Consider the following 20,131-nt stretch of genomic DNA (forward strand, 5'->3'; position numbering starts at 1 on the left):
TGCCAGCAGGGGGCAGCAGACTCCAGCAAACAGCGGTGAGCCGCAACGACGAGTTAGATTAAATGTTCAGAGATATTAACTACATTAAATCACAGATAAACTGGCTAAATGTAATAATAATGCAGTCTCTGCGTTTCCATGAGAAGTTTCTGTTTGATTTAGATTTTATTCATCATTTAGTTTTTATTTATCAGAGATTGTGTGACGCTGACCAGCAGAGAGGAAGCAGATTGGACGTCCCTCCAAAATAAAATGCATCTAATTTCCGCCTCGTCATTTTTTCTCATCATTTCTACAGACGTTGAATTGAATTGAATATTCCAGAATAACTGATTAAGAAAATTAAACTCACATATTTAGAGACTGGTGCTGCTGGAGGGATGAAAAGAGTTTAAACATGTCAAGATTTACAAACAAAAATAATTAACTTGTTTTTTCTACAAATATTTTCACTTTTAAAATGTATGCAAAGAAAACAATGAGAAATGAATTTAGTGGACATAGGACTAAACTTCAGATGTGTTTTAAAACAGCAGACCACACATTTCTGTTTGGCTATGCTTGATTGCTATTTAGTATTATTTTTAATAGATTTTAGACATATTCTTGTTTTTAAAGAAGATATTTCTTTTTGAGATGCTGACCTGGAAAGGTGCTTAAAGGAAAACCAGGAAGTTTTGATTTTTAGACTTAGACTTAGACTGACTTTATTGTCATCTTGCATGCACAGGGTGAATACAGAACCAAATTTTGTTGCATACGGCTCAGGACAATGTTTAAGGTTCCAATGTTGTGAGGTTACTCCAGAATAAAATAAAATACAGAATAAAATATGAATATAAATCTAAATATAAAATATAAAGTGCAGGACTGACAGTAAAATAGAAGTTATTTAGCTCTGTACATGTGCAAGGTATGAAGTGGAGACCAGTTTTTGAGTGCAGTCCAGTTAAGAGTTCAGCAGTCTGATGGCAAGTGGGAAAAAGCTGTTTCAGAACCAGGTGGACCTGCACCGGATGCTGCAGAACCTCTTTCCAGAGGGCAGCAGGGAGAACAGTCCATGGTGGGGGTGTGAGGGGTCACTGATGATGTTTCGGCCTCGGGACACGCAGCGCTGGGATGAAATGTCCTGAATGGAGGGAAGGGGGGCCCCGATGATCCTCTCTGCTGTCCGCACCACTCTCCTCACGTTCTTCCAGTCGGAGGCGCTGCAGCCTCCACACCACACAGAGAGGCAGCTGGTCAGAATGCTCTCTATGGTGCTTCTGTAGAACGTCTTGAGGATGGGCGGGGGCAGGTGTGCTCTTCTCATTCTCCGCAGGAAATACAAACGTTTCTGTGCCCTCTTGACCAGAGACGTGGTGTTCCCAGTCCAGGTGAGGTCGTTAGTGATGTGCACCCCCAGGAATTTGGTGCTGCTGACCACCTCCACAGCCGAGCTGTTGATGAGCAGTGGAGCGTGGCTGGACCGGTTCTTCCTGAAGTCGACGATCATCTCCTTCGTCTTGTCAACGTTCAGGATCAGGCTGTTGTCTCTGCACCAGTCCACCAGCTGCTCCACCTCCTCTCTGTAGTCCAGGTCGTTGTCGTCTCTGATGAGGCCCACCACCGTTGTGTCGTCCGCGAACTTCACGATGTGGTTGGTGGCGAACCTGGGGACGCAGTCGTGTGTCATCAGAGTGAACAGCAGAGGGCTCAGGACGCAGCCCTGAGGGGAGCCTGTGCTGAGGGTGATGACATCGGAGGTGTGTTGTCCGATCCGGACTGACTGAGGTCTGTCGGTGAGGAAGTCTAGCAGCCAGTTGCACAGGGGGGTGCTGAAGCCCAGGTGTCCCAGTTTTCCTGCCAGATGCTGTGGGATGATTGTGTTGAACGCTGAGCTGAAGTCCAGGAACAACATCCGCACATGAGTGTTCTTCTCCTCCAGGTGAGCCAGGCTCAGGTGTAGGGCGGAGGAGATGGCGTCCTCAGTGGAGCGGTTTCGGCGGTAGGCAAACTGGAACGGGTCGAATGTGGAGGGGAGTCTGGAGACGATGTGTTCTTTTACCAGCCTTTCAAAGCACTTCATCATGATGGGAGTCAGTGCCACAGGCCGGTAATCGTTGAAAGAGGTGACTTGAGGTTTCTTTGGCACCGGAATGATGGAGGCAGTTTTGAGACAGGCTGGTACTGTGGCTTGGTCCAGTGAGGTGTTAAAAATGTCTGTTAGGACACCAGCCAGCTGACCTGCGCATTCCCTGAACACCCGTCCAGGTATGTTGTCGGGGCCTGGGGCCTTCCGTGGGTTGACTCTTTTCAGAGTCTTCAACACATCGGCTGTGTCCAGGCAGAGTGCCTCCTCTTCCTGGTGGGGAACAGTTTTCTTTGCCGGAGTACTGTTCAGTGCCTCGAACCTCCCAAAGAAGTTATTTAGTCCATTTATTTTTATTGGACACAATCAGTAATTTGAGGATTTAATTCTTTTGGATGCTGTTTTGTTTGTTTTTATGAATTTATTTTCTGTTTAAAAAAATATGGAAAATATATCTAAATGTTTTTAAATGCTAACAGGTAGCTTTAAGATTTTTATCTTAAAATATTTCCCCCTTTTTTTAAAGTTAGATTTTTTTTTAGAAGCCATGTTGTTTTGGTAATATTATGTCTGTACATTTATGACTTACTTACTTCTGTGACCTTTTTGCAACGACAAAATTATAACTTAAAGTAGCTATGGCTAATAATTATTACTACTACTAATAATAATCATTGATATTATTATTACATTATTATTGTAATAATAATATTATAATTATTATAATACTATAACATATTTTTTTAAATAGTAAAAGTAATAATTACTAGGCTACTAAAGCAATGGAAACTTTCAAAACTATACAATTTTAAAAATTGTTTTTAGTTACACTTTAAAAACGTATCATAAGAGAACCGAGAGAAACAAATCTGTGGACTCTTTTAATTTGGTATGCACGCACCGGAAGTGGCTTCTTTCCTGCTGTTAGCTTGACGTCGCATTGACCCGCAGACCGACGGTGTCAGAGTCAGGAAACAGGCAGAACCGAGCCGAACCACCGCAGCTCAACAGAGAGATTAGCCGGTGTCCCCGGCGCTGAGCTCAGGGTTTATCCGGGGATGGAAGACCCTCCCCGGAGGACAGACATCGCCTGAACCGGAGCCGCCGAGAAACGGTTTCACCGTTCGTTAGGAACGGGCGAGTTTATCCCCGAGATTCCGGTCGTTTTTGGGCAGGTAGTCGTTAGCAGAACCTCGACTAGCTGTTCCGTTAGCTGCCCCGGATCCACCAGCCGTTAACGGGTTAACTACCGAACTAACAGGTTCGGGTGGGTCGCAGCGGAGGGCGGGAATGGGTCTTTTTCACCTCCCGAACGTTGGATTACACGTGTGAACCTGGTCCGGTTCTAATCCCGGGGTATTGCCTTGTAGGAGACACCGGCGGCCGGCTGCTTCTGCTCCCCGCCCCAGATGTGGAGCCAAGTTCGGGCTCGGTATGGCCGCTGAGCGGACATGGGAGGCTGGAGGAGACTCCCGACGGGAAGAATCTCTGCTCTGAACCCGGAGGAGAGGAGTTTTATTCCGGCGATCTGGTGTCACTGAAGCGACCCGGGTTCATCGCACCAGAACCGGTCTGATTATCGAAATTTTAACAGAAACGGTGTTTTTACTCTGCGGAGGAGATGAAGAGGACGGAGAACAAGAACAAGAACAAGAGGAAGATGAGCAGTTTGGAGCAGCAGGAGAGCGGAGAGGAGCAGAAAGATGAGGTGAGCCTGTCAGTCCGCGCTCTGGGCTAAAACTCAGCGTTTGCTCTTACAATGAGCCACAATTTAAGTTCCAAATTTATTCCTTCAAACGTCAACAATCAGATCAAATTCTGACTTTTTGAAATGATTAGTGTGGAAATATTAGCCTCCCAACAATAATTATACATTTTTAAAATTAAAAAATGTAAATCGACCCAGTAAAGCAATAAAAACAAAAAAATATTTAAGCTAAACTTTTAGTCAACCGAGATAGAAATTGAAAAAGTTTATACAGAATATAAATGTAAAAACATTTTTAAATAAAATGTTTTTCATATGGAAAAATTTGAAACATATCATATGCAATTTTTTTAGATGTTCAGCAATTTATGATGTATTAAAATTTGAGAAATTTTGCTTTAATTTCTAGTAGAAGTACTCCAAGTTGAAAATGTGAGTCGATATTAATATTGCTACTGTGTCTGATAATCAATAGTTATGATATTGCATATATTTCTTTAAACTTTCAACACCGTGTGATAATATCAACTCAGTTTTACTTATCGGATCAGTATCAACCGATACGATGTTGATGCCGATATATCGTGCATCGCTAGTTTTGAGAAGCAAATTTTAAACTCGACTGTGATCCACTTTCATTGAATAAAAGATTATATGTTTTGATATAAAAACGTAGATCTTTAACATCAATACCTTGATGCTAAAGTTTTGGTAAAATCTCATATTTTATGTAAATTTCAAGTTATTTTTTATTTTCTTAGACAGAATTTTGATATTTTAAGTAGAGATGCACAATATATCGGCAGTAACTTTGGTATCGGTCCAATAAGTAAAACTGGGATGATAGTAACCGATGCTTATTTTGATCTTGTTTGTGATTGGGTGTTTAACTGAATAAATATAAAGTAAAGATATTTATTGGTTATAACTTCAGTATAAATATTGGATATCAATATCAACCCAAGTTTGCATATCAGTGGATCCATAAGTTAAGTCAAAGTTTCAACATGTTTCTGCAGATTTTAGTCGAGTTGTAACAGCAAAGATTGAACTTGAGAATATTATCTCAAATATTCATATTAATGACAGAGATCGCTAGAATGTCTAAAATTAATATATCTTTTTATTCTTAATTTTGAGGAAAAAATTGTGCAACTTCAACATTTCATAAAGATCAATTCAGAAGATTTTATTTGGTACAAAATTTCAACCTCAAAAGTCAGATTTTGGACATTGGGCTTATTTTTGATAATAAAGTTTATAATTGAATTATGAATTCAGAAGTTTTTGGTCAGAATTTGAGTTAAGCTGTAATTTTAAAATCTGTTCTCATTTTGACACCAAACCGTGATGAAGTTTTGTTTTCTGGAAAATATTAAAATGGTATTTAACATGTTTTCTTTTTTCATCTTAAATTAAATGTTAGAAATGTTTCTATTCGTTTTTACCGAACCGATGTCGGTTCTGACCCGTTTATATTCTGAGAGCGTGGCTCTGGTTCTGATCCGTGGCTGGTTTCATCATAACACCGTCCTGAAGGATTGTTTGTAATTCCTCTGCAGAGCCGTTATGTAACCTGGACACCGGTCCGGTCCGGTCCGGTCCGACCCGAAGGCTGCTGATATTTAATCATTAAACCGTCAAAATATAAATTTAATCCTTAAAAAAGTTTTATTGTTTGGTGATATTTGTGCGTCAGATGGAGCGTGATGGACCCTCAGGTTCTTCAGCTCTTTAGCTGCTGCTCAACATTTGGACCCGGATTTTTATTTAACACATTTTCATTATTTTTTTTCTTGATGTTGATTTCTTTTTGTTTTTGTTTTTATGTTTTCTGCTAAGATGTAGAAATATTCAAACCTGCATCAGGATCCACGTGGTGGGTTCTAGATGAAAACACTAAGCTATGCTAGGCTATGTTAGGCTGTGCTATGCTAGGTTAGGCTAGGCTATGTGGAGAATTAGCAGTAGAGTCCTGACTGGACGGGTTTTGTTTGGTCCAGTTTGCAGTCCATGCTCCTCTGGACCTTTGACCCGGCGGCTTGTTTACTCAGAACTCTGTTTACACTGATGACCCGGTTCTGGGTCAGTGACCCGGCTCCATGGCAGCAGTAAAGCAGATAATGGGTCGGTTCTGGTGGATACTGCTCAGTTGTTTAACTTACTGCAGAGAGGAACTGACCCTGGTTCTGGTTCTGGTTCTGTTGACCCACACTGTTTTTTATTTTTAATCAGTTATGATTAAAACCTGGAACTGCTGCTGCGCCAGTTACTCAACAGGCTGTTTCTAGGCGACTAAGGAGTGAGTGAGTTAGTTGATGCCGCCCAGCTAGCTTCGCTAGCCATGAGAGATCGAGCGGCTAAAGTCTTTCCTCTGCCTACATCTCCCAGAATGCTGTGCGATTTTGTATCAGCGTTCAGTTAATCTTCTATATATTGATTGTTCTGGTGTTTGTGACAGATTCTGTTCTGCAACAATAAAATCCCAGTTTTCCTAAAGTTACTCCAGCTGGTTGGTTCTGTCTGTGACTGGAGACGAAAACCAGCTGGATTGGATTTAAGGCGAACGGCGTTCCCTCCTGTTTAGTTCCCATGCTGTTCAACGTTCCCTCCTGTTTAGTTCCCATGTTGTTCTTTCTACATTCTGGCATTTTCTGGCAATTTGTGCAGGAAACCCAAAAGAGGAAGTGGCAGCACAAGGAGCCTTACGCAAAATGTCCCAATTCAGATATCTAAACATGACATGTTGATGAGTCATGATTAAATCTGAGATCTCCTGAATTATAATTACGGATCTTTGACCTTTCACATGATGAATCCAGTGACGCCATCTTGAAAGGAATTTTATCAAAATGTAATTGAAGATAATCTTGAATTGTTGCTAGGCAGAATATAAACACAGATACCAGGATAGTAACGATGTGGTTGTGTTGGGTCAAAACTCAGTTTTAGAAATCTGGAATGTAATTACAGATAGTTGGGTGAAACTGATTTTATGTTAAAACAGCTTGCCGTATACAGATCAACACTTTTCTGGGTTTCCAGCAGAAAGTTCTGGAGTCGGGGAGCGGTGACCATTTCCCATCCACACAGGAAGCTGCATTAGCATCAGCGTTAGCATCAGAGTGACAGCATTCAGCTGCAGCTATCAGCGCCTCCTCCCTCTTTATCAGCGCCACATTTTCTCAGACGCCCCCAGAAACGAACCGACGCAGCGCATCACTTCCTGAGTGAGAACATCTCACCAAATGCTGCAGCCAATCACTTTCCTTCCTTTGTGGTTCATGTTAAAACTGATGATTTACTTTTAAACTTTTAAATTTACCAAAATAAAGTGAATCTGAAATGATAGTAATTAGCTGAACTGATATTAGCTAGCTGATTAGCCACTGTAATATAAGCTAATAAACTGGCCATGCTGATATGAGCTAGCAAATTAACTGGGATAATATTATTTGTCTGGGGTAATATTAGCTGACTCACTAACTGGATTAACATTAACTTGCTAATTAGTCAGATTTATGTTAGCTGGCTAATTTGTGGTGCTATTAGCCGATTAACTGACCTAATAATATCTGGTTCACTAACTGGACTCAGTATTTAGTTGGTCTGTTATTAGCTGGCTAACTAGCTGCCTTGTTACCAGCTGATATTAGCTGTCTGGTTAGCCTGTGTAATATAAGCTAATGGATTTTCTGTGCTATTGTTAGCCGTGTTTACCTCTTAGCTTCTCCTTGAAGCTGGTAAACAAGAGGCTGAACCCTGGTGTCTTGTGTCAGGAGCATGTCGGTCCATAAATCAGCCTGCAGAACTGCTGGTGTTTCCTGTCTGCTCAGGAAGCTGTCATAGCCGAAGCATCAAACTGTTATTGTTGCACTGATTCTGTGGAAGATGTGATCTTATCAAAGTCTGCGTGTTTGAACGTGACTCCAGCTCTGCAGCAGCGACCCAGAGAGAAACTGGTGCAGCGCGCCGTCTCTTCCTGCCTCCACCCCCCACCCGTTCTCCACCCGAACCCTGTGTTAGCCGTCTGTAGCTGTAGAGAAACAAGCTATTAAAAGATCAGGGAAACATGAGCAGAACATCCTGTTTTGGAGGAAACGTGTGGCTGCAGTGCAATCACTCTGAGTTCAGAGTCGGAGAGACAGGAAGGAAACAACTCTGAAGGGTTCCTACAGACGCCTGGAGGAACCCTGAGGTTCTCCGGAGGAACCCCGAGGTTCTCCGGAGGAACCCCGAGGTCAGGGTGTCCACCTCCTTAAAGGGACAGGGTCATGTAAAATCAACTCTTAAAAAAATCTTTCCATCAGGTTATGTTGTTATTCCATGGAGTGTAGCCTTCAGCTGTGCAAAACCCCTGGCTGGACCTAGGCCCGCCTTTGGGTTCCTTCAGACTAGCCAGCAGCAATTAGCAAACAGCAGCTGGACTCATTATAGGAGCTGCTACTCAGAGCAGCGCTGGTAGAAGCGTTAAAGGGTTAATAGAGGAGCCATGCCGGGACGACTTCCGGGAGGCGGAGCTTCAGAAACAAAAGGAATATTTTAAAGAGACAGAGACCCAATTTCAAGGCATGAAATCAGGGAGTAAAATTTCTTTAGTCATATTTGATTTATATAGCAAATTATAATTGAGAGTAATATAGTTACTTGATTTTGCTATAAAATGCGTGATACTGTCCCTTTAAGAAGTCATTCATTTATATAGAAGTATTTTAGCCTTAATTCTGTCTTGACCTACTTTTTATTTGTGTATATTGATATAATTGTTTTCTCTCTCTGGACTTTTCTGTCCATCAAAAGTTTGAGCCTCAAACATGTTCATCACTCTGACTCACTGCTGACGTAGCCTTGCTAGCTAGCTTTTTTTGCTGGGTAAGAGCAAATGTACGTCCAGTTGGCCAGATGAACTTTGTATTTGTATATTTTTGTCTTAAGTCTTGAGTTTGAGTCGTTGAAACCTGCTGGGTGTTTAATGGAGAACTTCATTTTATTTCAACAGATTCTTAGTTACATTTAGATCTGAACTTTGACTACGCCGCTCCTGATTCAGTTTTGATCTTAACCATCCCATAATGCATCTGGGGCTCTGGTTTTCTGCAGCAGGATTTAGCTGCAGCTTCCCACAGCATGATGCTGCCACTGCCGTGTTTTGGATAGAGCCGACCTGTTCTCTCCTCCCTTTCTGCATGTTTCCATCAGATCTGAACTTTGACCTCTCTCTCACCCAGTGGTTTGAGTTTTCTCATAAAGCAGCTGCGCTAACCGCCGTGGTCGAGTCTTTAAGCCGACCGCCTCCCAGGATTAATGGAGTCCGTCTCCGGGTTACGTAACCATGGCGACGTGCGCCGCCGCGGCTGATGGCTTCATGAAAGAGGCAGATTGTTGCTCCTCTGTAGCGTGAGAGCAGGAAGAGCTGCAGGCGGGTGACTTTCATGATGATGATGATGATGACGATGATGATGATGGGTCCTGCATGTGGTTTCCTCGGTGATGTCATGGCGTCCTGAGGCTGCCTGACTCCAGATCAGCTGTGAAGCAGAGGAACATGGAGGAGCTCAGTGAGCTGAGGCAGCGGTCGGCGTCGGGACCGACCCGACCTGACCCGACCCGGTTAGTGAGCCTGGGCTGGTTTCCATCAGACAGGAGGAGGCAGGTGGCGTCTGGTCAGGTGACGGTGAAGCAGCCGCAGTGTTGGCTGTTCATCTGAGGCATTCATCATTAGTAAATCTGCACATCACAAATGTATCGTCATCACAATATCCGATTACATAATGTTCATATCACTACAGTCTGTTTGCAGCAATAGTTGTTTGCTAATATATGTTTTCATTAGAGGTGTGCCGATCGATCGGCCGTCGATCATAATCGACCGATTTCCATGAAAAAGTGTATGACCGGTGATCGCCTGTCTCTCACCTCGCAGCCTGCCTGGTCAGCTGGTCTCCTCTTTCTGCAGGATCCAGTTAGAGCTGCAGAGTGAGACACTGGTTCTGGTCCTGCTGTTGGACCTATTGGTGGTGATGTTTCACAGACGGAGCCGCTCAGCCTCCAGACAGTGAACTCTCACACCGAGCAGCTGCTGAGCTGCAGCATGTAGCTTAAAAAAGATTTTAAATATGTATTAAATTATGTCTATTATATCTAAATTGGTGAATTTATTGCAGATCATTTTTTCCATTTTGCCAGATAACATACTATCATTTATACCTAAAGTGAAAAATTAGCAGCCGTTCCAGGGCGTCGGCAGAGATGGGCCTCATGGGTGATCGGTATCGATCGGAGCAGCCCTAGTTTTCATGCTAATGTGATACTTAGCCAGTAGGACATGATATCATTAATATTTACCAACATTATTGCCATTGAAATATCTACCAATATTATCACCACTGCGCCACAGATTTTAGTAAATACTTCGACTGTAAATATCGCAGTGTGTTGTTCCTGATACCTAAGATGGTCTAATGGATACAAAGATAAAATAATTACAGGGTAGAAAAATATACATATATCAATATCAGTAATAACCGCAGTATTAATATCAGTTCTATGTTTATGTTTGGTGTTTTTTGGAGCCGCCATCTTTTCTCTCCTGGAGGTTTTTAAATGATTGTAATAAATAACAGAAGGTCTTTCTGCTGCAGTATCAATAATTCATGAACCTTAACGAGGCTCACTCCCCCTCCCCCTCCTGTTGCTGCCCCAGGTTTAAATCTTCAGGCTAATTAATTACCTCATGAATATGAATCAGGTTCTGCCAAACAGAAACAGTCTGTTTCTAAAGCCCAACGTTTGGAAAGCAAAGGTCGCCAAGGTCGTTTCAAGGTTTTCTCTTGTGGAGCCGTGAAGGTCGCCCCCTGCTGGGAGGGAGGAGGAACAGAAATGAACCTCTTGGGGAGAAGCTGCTGCTTTCTGTCCTCCATCGACTTCCTGCCTGGTTCTGTGATCCGGTCCAACTTTCTGGTTCTGATTTGCGCTAACGGTCGCTGCTGTTGCTGCACAGATGCATGATGGGGGATTTTACCTTGTGTTTCTCTCTTATTAAAGGAAAACCTGTCAACGTTTATGAAGAATATAATCAATATGTTATCAATGTCAGCTGATTGGTTCTGTAGAACCGAGCTTTGGGTATATTTATGAGCAGCAGAATTAGAAATAAATTCAGGAGAAAAATCTCATTAAAATGATAAATGTGCTCATTAAAAAGAGATGAAATTTAGATTTTAACAAGTTTTCTACGTTTCTGTTATCAGATTCCAAAGTGGTTAGGAGTTTCTCATTTAATCTGGTCTTCTTTCTTATCCTGCCAGGAAGAGAACCTGTGTTGCTACAACTGATATAAAATTTCCTAAAATTTCTAATTCTCATTAAGTTGTGTTTGCATCGTTAGAAACTTTCTCCTTATAACGAGATGCAACACTTGAGTTCTAGTGACAAACTGAAAAGAAATAAAGTTTCTTGTTTAAATACTCAAATTTGATCTCATGACAGATTATGACTTCATAAAAACACATAAATCTTTTCTTTTCATGCAGTTTCTTCTAAAAATCCCAAACGTGTTGCTGTGTTATTGTTAACCACGTTGTTCTTTAAGCTAAAAGATATTTAGACTTTCCAGATGGATCTCGTTCTGCTCCTGGCTTCGTTTCTCTGGCAGTGACATCCAGCTGCAGCGTTGGTCAGGTTCTGCTGCACTGACTGGGCCGATGTCCAGCTGCAGGCGGATCCGACCGGAACCGCAGCAGAACCAGCTGCAGGTTGACAGGAGCCCGGTTCAAGTCCGGTTTGGATCAGAAAGCGGTCCCTGGTTCCCACAGTCTTCCTCTCCGTTGAGTTTTCCGCCGCGGTTCAGCTGGTAAAAACCATCTGATGTCAACACGCCTGAGTTTGTTTCACTTAATCCAAAGTGTGGTCCAGGGGCCAAACAAAATCAGCTCCAGGACCACAAATGGCCCCTGGACCAAAAGTCAAGAATGGAAAAAGTCTGGTCAACAAAATAGTAAACGGCTGATGAGCCAAGAAAGAACTGGAGAAACGTTTCTGTCAATGAGGCAAAAAGCCAGAAGAGATCCAGATTTCATAACAACAACAACGCTGATCACATGACCAACCAGGAAGTAGAGGCCGATCACATGACCAACCAGGAAGTAGAGGCCGATCACATGACCAACCAGGAAGTAGAGGCCGATCACATGACCAACCATGTGATCGGCTAAGTAGAGGCTGATCCGGTCCAGTCTGGTCCAGTTCAGAGCACTGAACCAGCTGTAGAACCCAGCTGGTTCTGGGCTCCTAGATAAACAGGAAATCCCACCTACTGGTCGCAGCTGGAGCTGCATGGAGTTGATTGGTCTATTTTAAAGCAGCTTGATGAATGAATGGATGAATGAATGGATGGATGAATGAATGAATGGATGGATGGATGAATGAATGAATGAATGAATGGATGGATGGATGAATGAATGAATGAATGGATGGATGGATGGATGGATGAATGAATGAATGAATGAATGAATGAATGAATGAATGAATGAATGAATGAATGAAGTGTTCTAATCCTCAGGGTGAAACAGACATTTCCGTTCATTCTGTCCAGAGAACTTAACAGAACCTGGCAGTTGGACTCTTCAGGCTGAAAAAACAAATTACTGGCAGAAAAACAAAAAATGACTAAAAGCCAGATGGATAAACCATGAAAGGTTTTTTGTTTAAATAAATTATTTATCTTTACAAACATTTTAATGTTTTTGATGTCATGTTGCACATCTTAAAAATAAAAAATAGTATAAATATTAAACGATAATAATAAAACACATTTCTGCACATTTTATTTGTTACAGATAATGAATCTCAGATAAAAGCACCAAACCTCAGATCAGAACCTTTGAGCCCGGTTCCGGATCAGAACCCGTTTCACCAGAACCGTCTTCTTGTTTCTTCCAGAAGGAGTTTGCGGCTCCGCCCCCTCTGCTCTTCAGGAAGCTGAGCAATCCCGACCTGTCGCCCGCGGCAACCAGCGCCACCAAGTCCAAACTGCACCGGCAGCTGAGCCAGGATGAGAACCGGGCCCGCCGCAGCAGCCTGGCTATGACCGGTGGGTACCGTCTGGGTCCAGAACTTTAACCAGGGCTGGACAATAACAACAATAACTATAGTGATCAATATCTATAGATAACACATTGATGGAATATAGAATATTGACTGATCTCCCATCCAGCAGATTAAAGACTGTAGCTGCTCTACCTCTCACGGCTAGCTACGGCTAACTCACTCCTCTTTGGTTGCCTAGCAACAACCTGTTAGTAATTGGCGCAGCAGCAGTTCCAGGTTGGCCTCAAAATGGCTTAAAAATAAAAAATACGACCGGAAGTGAAAACTGGAGGAAACGGGAAATGTCATTTCAAATATCTAAAAAATAATCAATAATTATTCAAATCAACTGGTAAGAAAAACTTTTAATGTGACGTGTTATCCAGCCCTGACCCTAAGCTGTCTGGGTCCAGAACCCGGTCCTGATGGTCCTGATGGTCCTGATGGTTCTGATGGTTCCTCTGCCCCAGGGAAGCAGCTGCTGCCTCTGTCCTGCAGCCTCCACGGCGGGGTCAGCCAGCTGCTGGGGCCCCCTGGTGGCCCCGTGGCCCCGGCCGGTCCGGCAGGCGGCGAAGGAGACGGGAACAACCTGGTCCGGATGAGGAGCCAGGTTCTGGGCCAGTCAGCACCCTCGCTCAGCGGACTGGTCAGTACCAACCCAACAGTTCCTGTGTGTGTGTGTGTGTGTGTGTGCTTTTGTTTCTAATACCTTGTGGGGACCATTTTCCTGACATATACTACATTGTGGGGACCCGCTGCTCTTTGTGGGGACCGAAGCCTGGTCCCCACAAGGGGAAACGTTGTTTTAGGGTCAGGGGTCAGATTTAGGACTAAGGTGTGAATTGAGTTTTGGTTAGGGTTAGGTATGTAATGGTTAGGGTAAAGGTAAGGTTTAGGCTGTAGAAATGAATGGAAGTCAATGGAAGGTCCCCACAAAGGTGGTGTGTGTGTGAGGACTTTATTGATGCTCCGGCCACTTGGTGGCAGCAGAGTTCACATGAACCGTCAGGCTGATCAGACAGAACAGGAGCTGATGGAGGATTAGGATTAGAGCAGAAGAACTTTGAGAATAAAGTCAGAATATTTCCAGAATAAAGTCTTATAATGCTGAAAAAGCCGTTTAAATTAATGAGCTGAACGAATGATTGTTCAGTAAAAGTTACCAAAGTTTAAATGTTTAATTGTTTTAAGTCTTAAAAGCTCGTCCCAGTAAATAATTTTCACGTTTTCTCTTTAGAGAATCATTCATCTGTCTGGATTAAATGTTTCTGATCGAGTTAATAAACTGAACTTAGAAACTGTTTTGAGATTTAAAATGGTGAAGTGAAAGATGTAGTTCAGTTAATTAATATGTTTCATAATAAGATGATAAAACGCTGATGCAAGCAGTTTGTACAGAAAAACAAGTAAATATGATCAGAGGAGCTGTTGGGCGCCACCAGCAGGGGGCAGCAGAGGCCAGTCTGACCTCCAGCAGATTGAATCAGACTCATGTTTCCTCTGCTGGGATCTGACTTCAGATCAGCTTTTAGTAACTTTTAATCAATCAATCAATCAAGTTTGTTTGTGTTGCACTTTGAACCAACAGCTCAGCACAAAAACAAAGATTTGTAAAACATTCAGTCAACAGTTGAGAAACCAGTTAGCAGTTCTGCAGAGGACTGGTGTAAGCTGGTTCCTGGTTCCAGACCCAAAGCTCATTACATCCTGACTAGACCCGGTCACCATAACTGACCATTCTTATGATAAACAATAATATTGGTTCTTTGACATGATATAAACTGGTTTGAGGATTTAAACTGGTTTCAGTGGGACGGTCTGTTGGGTTTCTGCAGTTCTCCATCAGTGACCTTCCTCTCTATCCTCCTCTTCCTCTCTGTAGTGGTAGAGAAACGTCTGACAGCTTTAAGTGTTTGTCAGACATGTTCTCCAGTTGTTCCCATTTTGAAGAGTGAGATCAGGTTCTGTTTTCAGCTTCACATCTCGTCTGAATCTGGACTGAAACCTTTAAACCGAAGCAGCCGATCTGCCGACGGCGGCGACTCTGAACGCAGCGCGGCTTCCTCACTCCTGCAGCCGGTCCATGCTAAACATGTGCAGCAGCTACACATGCAGCTGCATCTTTAGCTGCATCTTGAGCTGCAGCTAAAGATGCAGCTGCATGTGTAACTGCAGCAGCTGCAGCAGCTGCATGTTTCTCTGCCCCTCTTAGCGCAGCAGTTTGTCCTCTGTGTATCTTCAGCCCACTTTTCTCTCCTGGTTTCTCCTCTCAGTCTCTCCAGGCTGACTCAGCGTTTTCTTATCGTCTCTGCCACAGAGGAGGAAGAGTTTTAGGAGGTCTGTCCTCCTCTTTCTCAGCTGCTGCTCTTCATCAGAGGTCGAATTGCTAAAATGGAGGCTTTAGCAGCAGACAGGAGCTTCTGATCGTAGCTGTACCTTCAGATAATTATTTTAGTAATTGAGTATTCAGACGATTAATCGAGTTATTGGTTCTGCAGATGCTACTAAGTACTACAAACACACAAAAATAACATTTAAGTAAACACACTATTTAATTCATTTTGAAAAAGGATCAATTAAACATTTTATTGCTAAAAATGCAGTAACAGAACACTGATCCTCCACTTCAGTGGTTAAATCCTTCTGACTGCTACAAATAAAACTTGAAATATTCACTCTAAAAATAAATGTTTAATCTCACACCATCAATCTATTGCTGAGTTTTTTTATTTGACAGATCTGCAATAAAAGCTGCATAGTTGTTTTGACACAACTTGCACACTGTTAGCTAAGAGCTGCAGCAAACAAACAATGTCTGATGTCTGCAGCTTGTTTGGTGTTTGGGTCTGCTGCATGGACGACACGCTGCTGTGGAAAGCTAATGCTGCTGTGGAAAGCTAATGCTGCTGTGGAAAGCTAATGCTGCTCTGCGCTGTCTTGGGGTTTAGTTTACGTGTTTCTACATTTTTTTACCGTTGTTTTCATGGTACTCTGTTTTGTTATTCTTTGTCTTCCTTCATAGCTAAAAAAGCACGTAGCGTAGCATACAGCTAATAGTCAACAGCATAACCATTCAGCTTCAGGCTGTTTCTGGTTCGTCAGACTCTGATTCTGTTTGAACTGAACTCAGAATAATCTGGATTATCTGTGGTGGATAAAATCTGCCAGATTTCTTGTTTCCTGTTCAACTGGAAGAGTCGGAACGCCAGAGTGAAACTGATTCAACATCATGATAAAATAAAACTCCTTCAGCCTGGAGTGGTCGATGTGCTCAGACTCATTTTCTCCTCTCCAAGTCGCAGCCCGCTTCACGCTGGAGGCCAGGAGTCTGGGCCTGACGGGTCCAAACGGGTCCAAACAGACCTGGCTGCTTGAAACACATGGACCGCCCTGTGAGGCAGAAGAAACAGGATTTCCTGATTTCCTGTCATGTTTCTCAGCAGAAACCTTTGAATGAGGTGAAAGATGTTGATTTGGTTCAGATGTGGCGTTAGCTTGTCGCGATAACAAACGTTTCTCGACAATAAATCGTCCAGAAATTATTGCAATAAACGATAATATTGTTATTTTAGATAATTTTCCAGTAATGTGATGGTAACTGAATTATAACACATTCTCAGCCATCAGTAAACTTTACATCCTAATAAACATAAAAAAATAAATAAAATGAACTATGATGTTTCTGAAGGACTTTGAGATGCTTTTAGTATGAAGGGTGTTTATAAATTTGATTGATTAATCGATCGATCAGATTGATTGATTGAAAAAGGTTCTGACCAAAACACCGACTGGAGACTTTCATCATCCAGGTGTTTGTAGGAAGAAAAACGGTAAATGATTCAGATGGAAATGACTGAGCTCATGTTAATTAATCAAGCGATTATTGATTTATTGATTATTGCCACAGTTGCTCGGTCCTGGCGGTCCAGTCTGCTCAATTCGGTTCTGGAGTTCAAGCTGCTTCAGTTGCTCATCCTCTGACCATGTGAACATTCCTGTCTCTGACCCTGGTGACCTTTGCCCTCATTAACACCGAGGCTCTGAACGGAGTGGGGAGGGGGCGCCGACGGATGCGCTTCCCTCGGACCGGGCCGTGAACAGAACCGGTCTGAGCAGAGCGGAGAGGAGGAGTGTGGAGCAGCTGCTGCTGCGCTGTCATGTTGGAAAAGACTTTTTAAGCGTCGGGTTCTGTGTGACCTGGTGACGGACGCCCCCTGCTGGTGTGGAGGAGTTCTGCTCTGCACTGTTTGATACTCGCTGCTGGTTTTGCTCTTTGCTTCATTTCTCCTTTTGCTTTTATGCTGATTGCAGCATTTTTCTGTTGCACTTCTTTTTGTTTTGATAGTTTTCATCATTCGTGTTTGCAGCTTGTTTTGCAGTTTACTTTGACTTTGCACCTGTCGGCCATCATGGAAAACGTTTTCCTGGCAGACTGTCAGGTTTAGCTTTTGTTCTGTGAAACATCCAGAGTTCATCCTGGAGGGAGGTTCTGCAGAACCTCAGTTATTCTTTACTTTCTGTGGCAACAAGAAACCACAAAATGAAAATGTTTTTTTCTTTTGCTTATCATAAATTCATTCATTTAAATCTCTTCATTTCCAGCATAAATTGTAAAAGCGTTTATTTGTGGTTTTCCAGTAAAACCAGGGATTAAATCTTCCCAGGAGTTTGGAGGCAAAAACTTCCCGTTTTGTTTCGATCCGGATGAAACCCGATGTTCAGCAGCCGGTCTCACGGCGCTGCTCAACCTCTGCAGCCTTTAATCTCTGCTGCCATCATTAATAATTCATCTGTTTGACATGAACCATGAGCCACACACACACACCGCTCCCTCTCTCTCTCTCTCTCTCTGTGTGTGTGTGTGGGGGAGGAGCGCTCTTCTTCTCCCATTCATTGCGAGCGTCTGTCCGTCTCTTGCTGGCTCCTGATTGGCCGCTGCAGCAGAGAGAGAGAGGCAGTGCGTGATGAAAGGAAGGGGGCGGAGCCAGAGTGCACCGGAGCGACGGCAGGCGAGGGAGGAACGCCACCACAGCTCTGCTGGAGCAGCACCAGAACCCGGAGCGCTGGCCCGGCACGTTGGCATGGAAACGACCGCCATAGCCGGCCGCTAGCAAACACCCGGCCGCAACTTTTTCTGTTTTCATTCCGGATCCCTCAGGAATCTGGTCCGGAGCGCTGCAGTAAGGCAGAGGGCGGGTCCGGTCCGGTCCGTTGAATGGAGTCCCGGCTCCGGACGGAAACACAGGAATGATCCGCATGTCTGCCCATCACAACGAGCCGGAATAACAGGAAGAGAAGCAGGAGAGGATTCAGAAGACGAGACAAGGAGAAAACACCGGATCTGGATCAGGACCGGATCTGGATCAGAACCGGGCCGGATCCTGCAGATGGGCTCTTATGTAACTCCTCCCAGGCGGTTTCCATAGGAAGCACCTGAAGTCGGCAGGAAGACGGATCATGGACGACTCCAGCATCCTGAGGCGCAGAGGGCTCCAGGTAGGGGTCTCTGCAGGGGTCAAAGGTCAAACGCCGAGCAGACATGTGTGTTTGAATTTGGTTGACCAGCAGGAGGAGATCCATCCTGATGCAGCAGGAGGAAGATGACCAGGATATTCAGGTGTTAACGACTTTCTGATCTGCGTTTCTTAGACTTAGACTTAGACTGACTTTATTGTCATTTTGCATGCACAGGATGAATACAGAACCAAATTTTGTTGCATACGGCTCAGGACAATGTTTTGAGGTTCCAATGTTGTGAGGTTACTCCAGAATAAAATAAAATACAGTATAAAATATGAATATAAAATATAAAGTGCAGGACTGACAGTAAAATGGAAGTTACTTAGCTCTGTACATGTGCAAGGTATGAAGTGGAGATCCGGTATCGTTGAGTCAGCACCCCCTCCTGCAGATCCAGGGTTTCTAAACACGCAGGGCGGGGGCTCCATGCAGGACACCAGGCAGCTGGAGGTGACCTGGATTATTTTTGGGATTCATTGCAGGATTTCAGATGAAATGCTTCAGATTTCCCTTCATATTTTTTACTTTAAGTCATATTTTAGTTTTATCAGCAGCTTCTGATCAGAGATTGATTATTTTTAAGGTTCATTTTCACCTGAACTGCTGAGATTTCTTCAGGACAGGAAATGTTCTCTTTACTAAAACCAGAACCAGAGATGCTCTGCGTCAACATCGGTCTGATGCTAACAGCTGATGTTTACTTCCTTGTTGTTGCTGTTTGTGTTTTGGGAGCGGCGTCATGGCGTCTGTTTGGTCATGTGACCGTAGCAGGAAGCTGAAACAGCTGATATCGGTGATCGCTTCATTCCTGACCAGAGATTCTGTTCACTGAACCAATATTTCACTTTCACACAAAGTTGAGCTTTAAAATTCAGTTTTAAAATCTTCTATTTATCCCAGAGAGGAATTAAATGTCGTCTTCACAGAGTCGTTGATGATCTTCAGTAGCAGTCAGTCTTACAACCAATCTGAAGAGACCTCTGACTGCAGAATGATGTAAAACTCTGGTTCTTTTCGGGCTTGAAGTTCATGCGTTTTGTTTGCCAATGCGGCGTTTCAGACGGTAAAGATGGCCGCCACTGCGCTACGTTTCAGACGGTAAAGATGGCCGCCACTGCGCTCCGTTTAAGACGGTAAAGATGGCCGCCACTGCACTACGTTTCAGACGGTAAAGATGGCCGCCACTGCACTACGTTTCAGACGGTAAAGATGGCCGCCACTGCACTACGTTTCAGACGGTAAAGATGGTCGTCACTGCACTACGTTTCAGACGGTAAAGATGGCCGCCACTGCACTACGTTTCAGACGGTAAAGATGGCCGCCACTGCACTACGTTTCAGACGGTAAAGATGGCCGCCACTGCACTACGTTTCAGACGGTAAAGATGGTCGTCACTGCACTACGTTTCAGACGGTAAAGATGGCCGCCACTGCACTACGTTTCAGACGGTAAAGATGGCCGCCACTGCACTACGTTTCAGACGGTAAAGATGGCCGCCACTGCACTACGTTTCAGACGGTAAAGATGGTCGTCACTGCACTACGTTTCAGACGGTAAAGATGGCCGCCACTGCGCTCCGTTTAAGACGGTAAAGATGGCCGCCACTGCACTACGTTTCAGACGGTAAAGATGGCCGCCACTGCACTACGTTTCAGACGGTAAAGATGGCCGCCACTGCACTACGTTTCAGACGGTAAAGATGGTCGTCACTGCACTACGTTTCAGACGGTAAAGATGGCCGCCAC

The 20,131-nt window shown here is 43.7% G+C and overlaps 1 protein-coding gene across 15 annotated transcripts in view; it reads left to right on the forward strand.

Moving 5' to 3' along the window:
- The first annotated feature begins 2,987 nt into the window (after nt 1–2,987).
- The window catches only part of mast2 (microtubule associated serine/threonine kinase 2), a 66,011-nt gene continuing 48,867 nt past the window's right edge, over nt 2,988–20,131 (forward strand). For 4 of the 15 annotated variants that reach the window (XM_023338933.1, XM_023338934.1, XM_023338937.1 and 1 more), the window contains exons 1-3: nt 2,989–3,779; nt 12,720–12,870; nt 13,280–13,512. In XM_023338933.1, the coding sequence (XP_023194701.1) occupies nt 3,693–3,779; nt 12,720–12,870; nt 13,280–13,512 (471 nt within the window). In that variant the 5' untranslated portion in view covers nt 2,989–3,692. Of the gene's footprint in view, nt 3,780–12,719; nt 12,871–13,279; nt 13,513–17,854; nt 18,363–18,418; nt 18,484–20,131 lie in introns of those variants that run through there. The other 11 variants (XM_023338941.1, XM_023338942.1, XM_023338943.1 and 8 more) reach the window with 9 other exon arrangements.

Source organism: Xiphophorus maculatus, chromosome 9 (genome assembly GCF_002775205.1).
Source record: "Xiphophorus maculatus strain JP 163 A chromosome 9, X_maculatus-5.0-male, whole genome shotgun sequence".
NCBI lineage: Eukaryota > Metazoa > Chordata > Actinopteri > Cyprinodontiformes > Poeciliidae > Xiphophorus > Xiphophorus maculatus.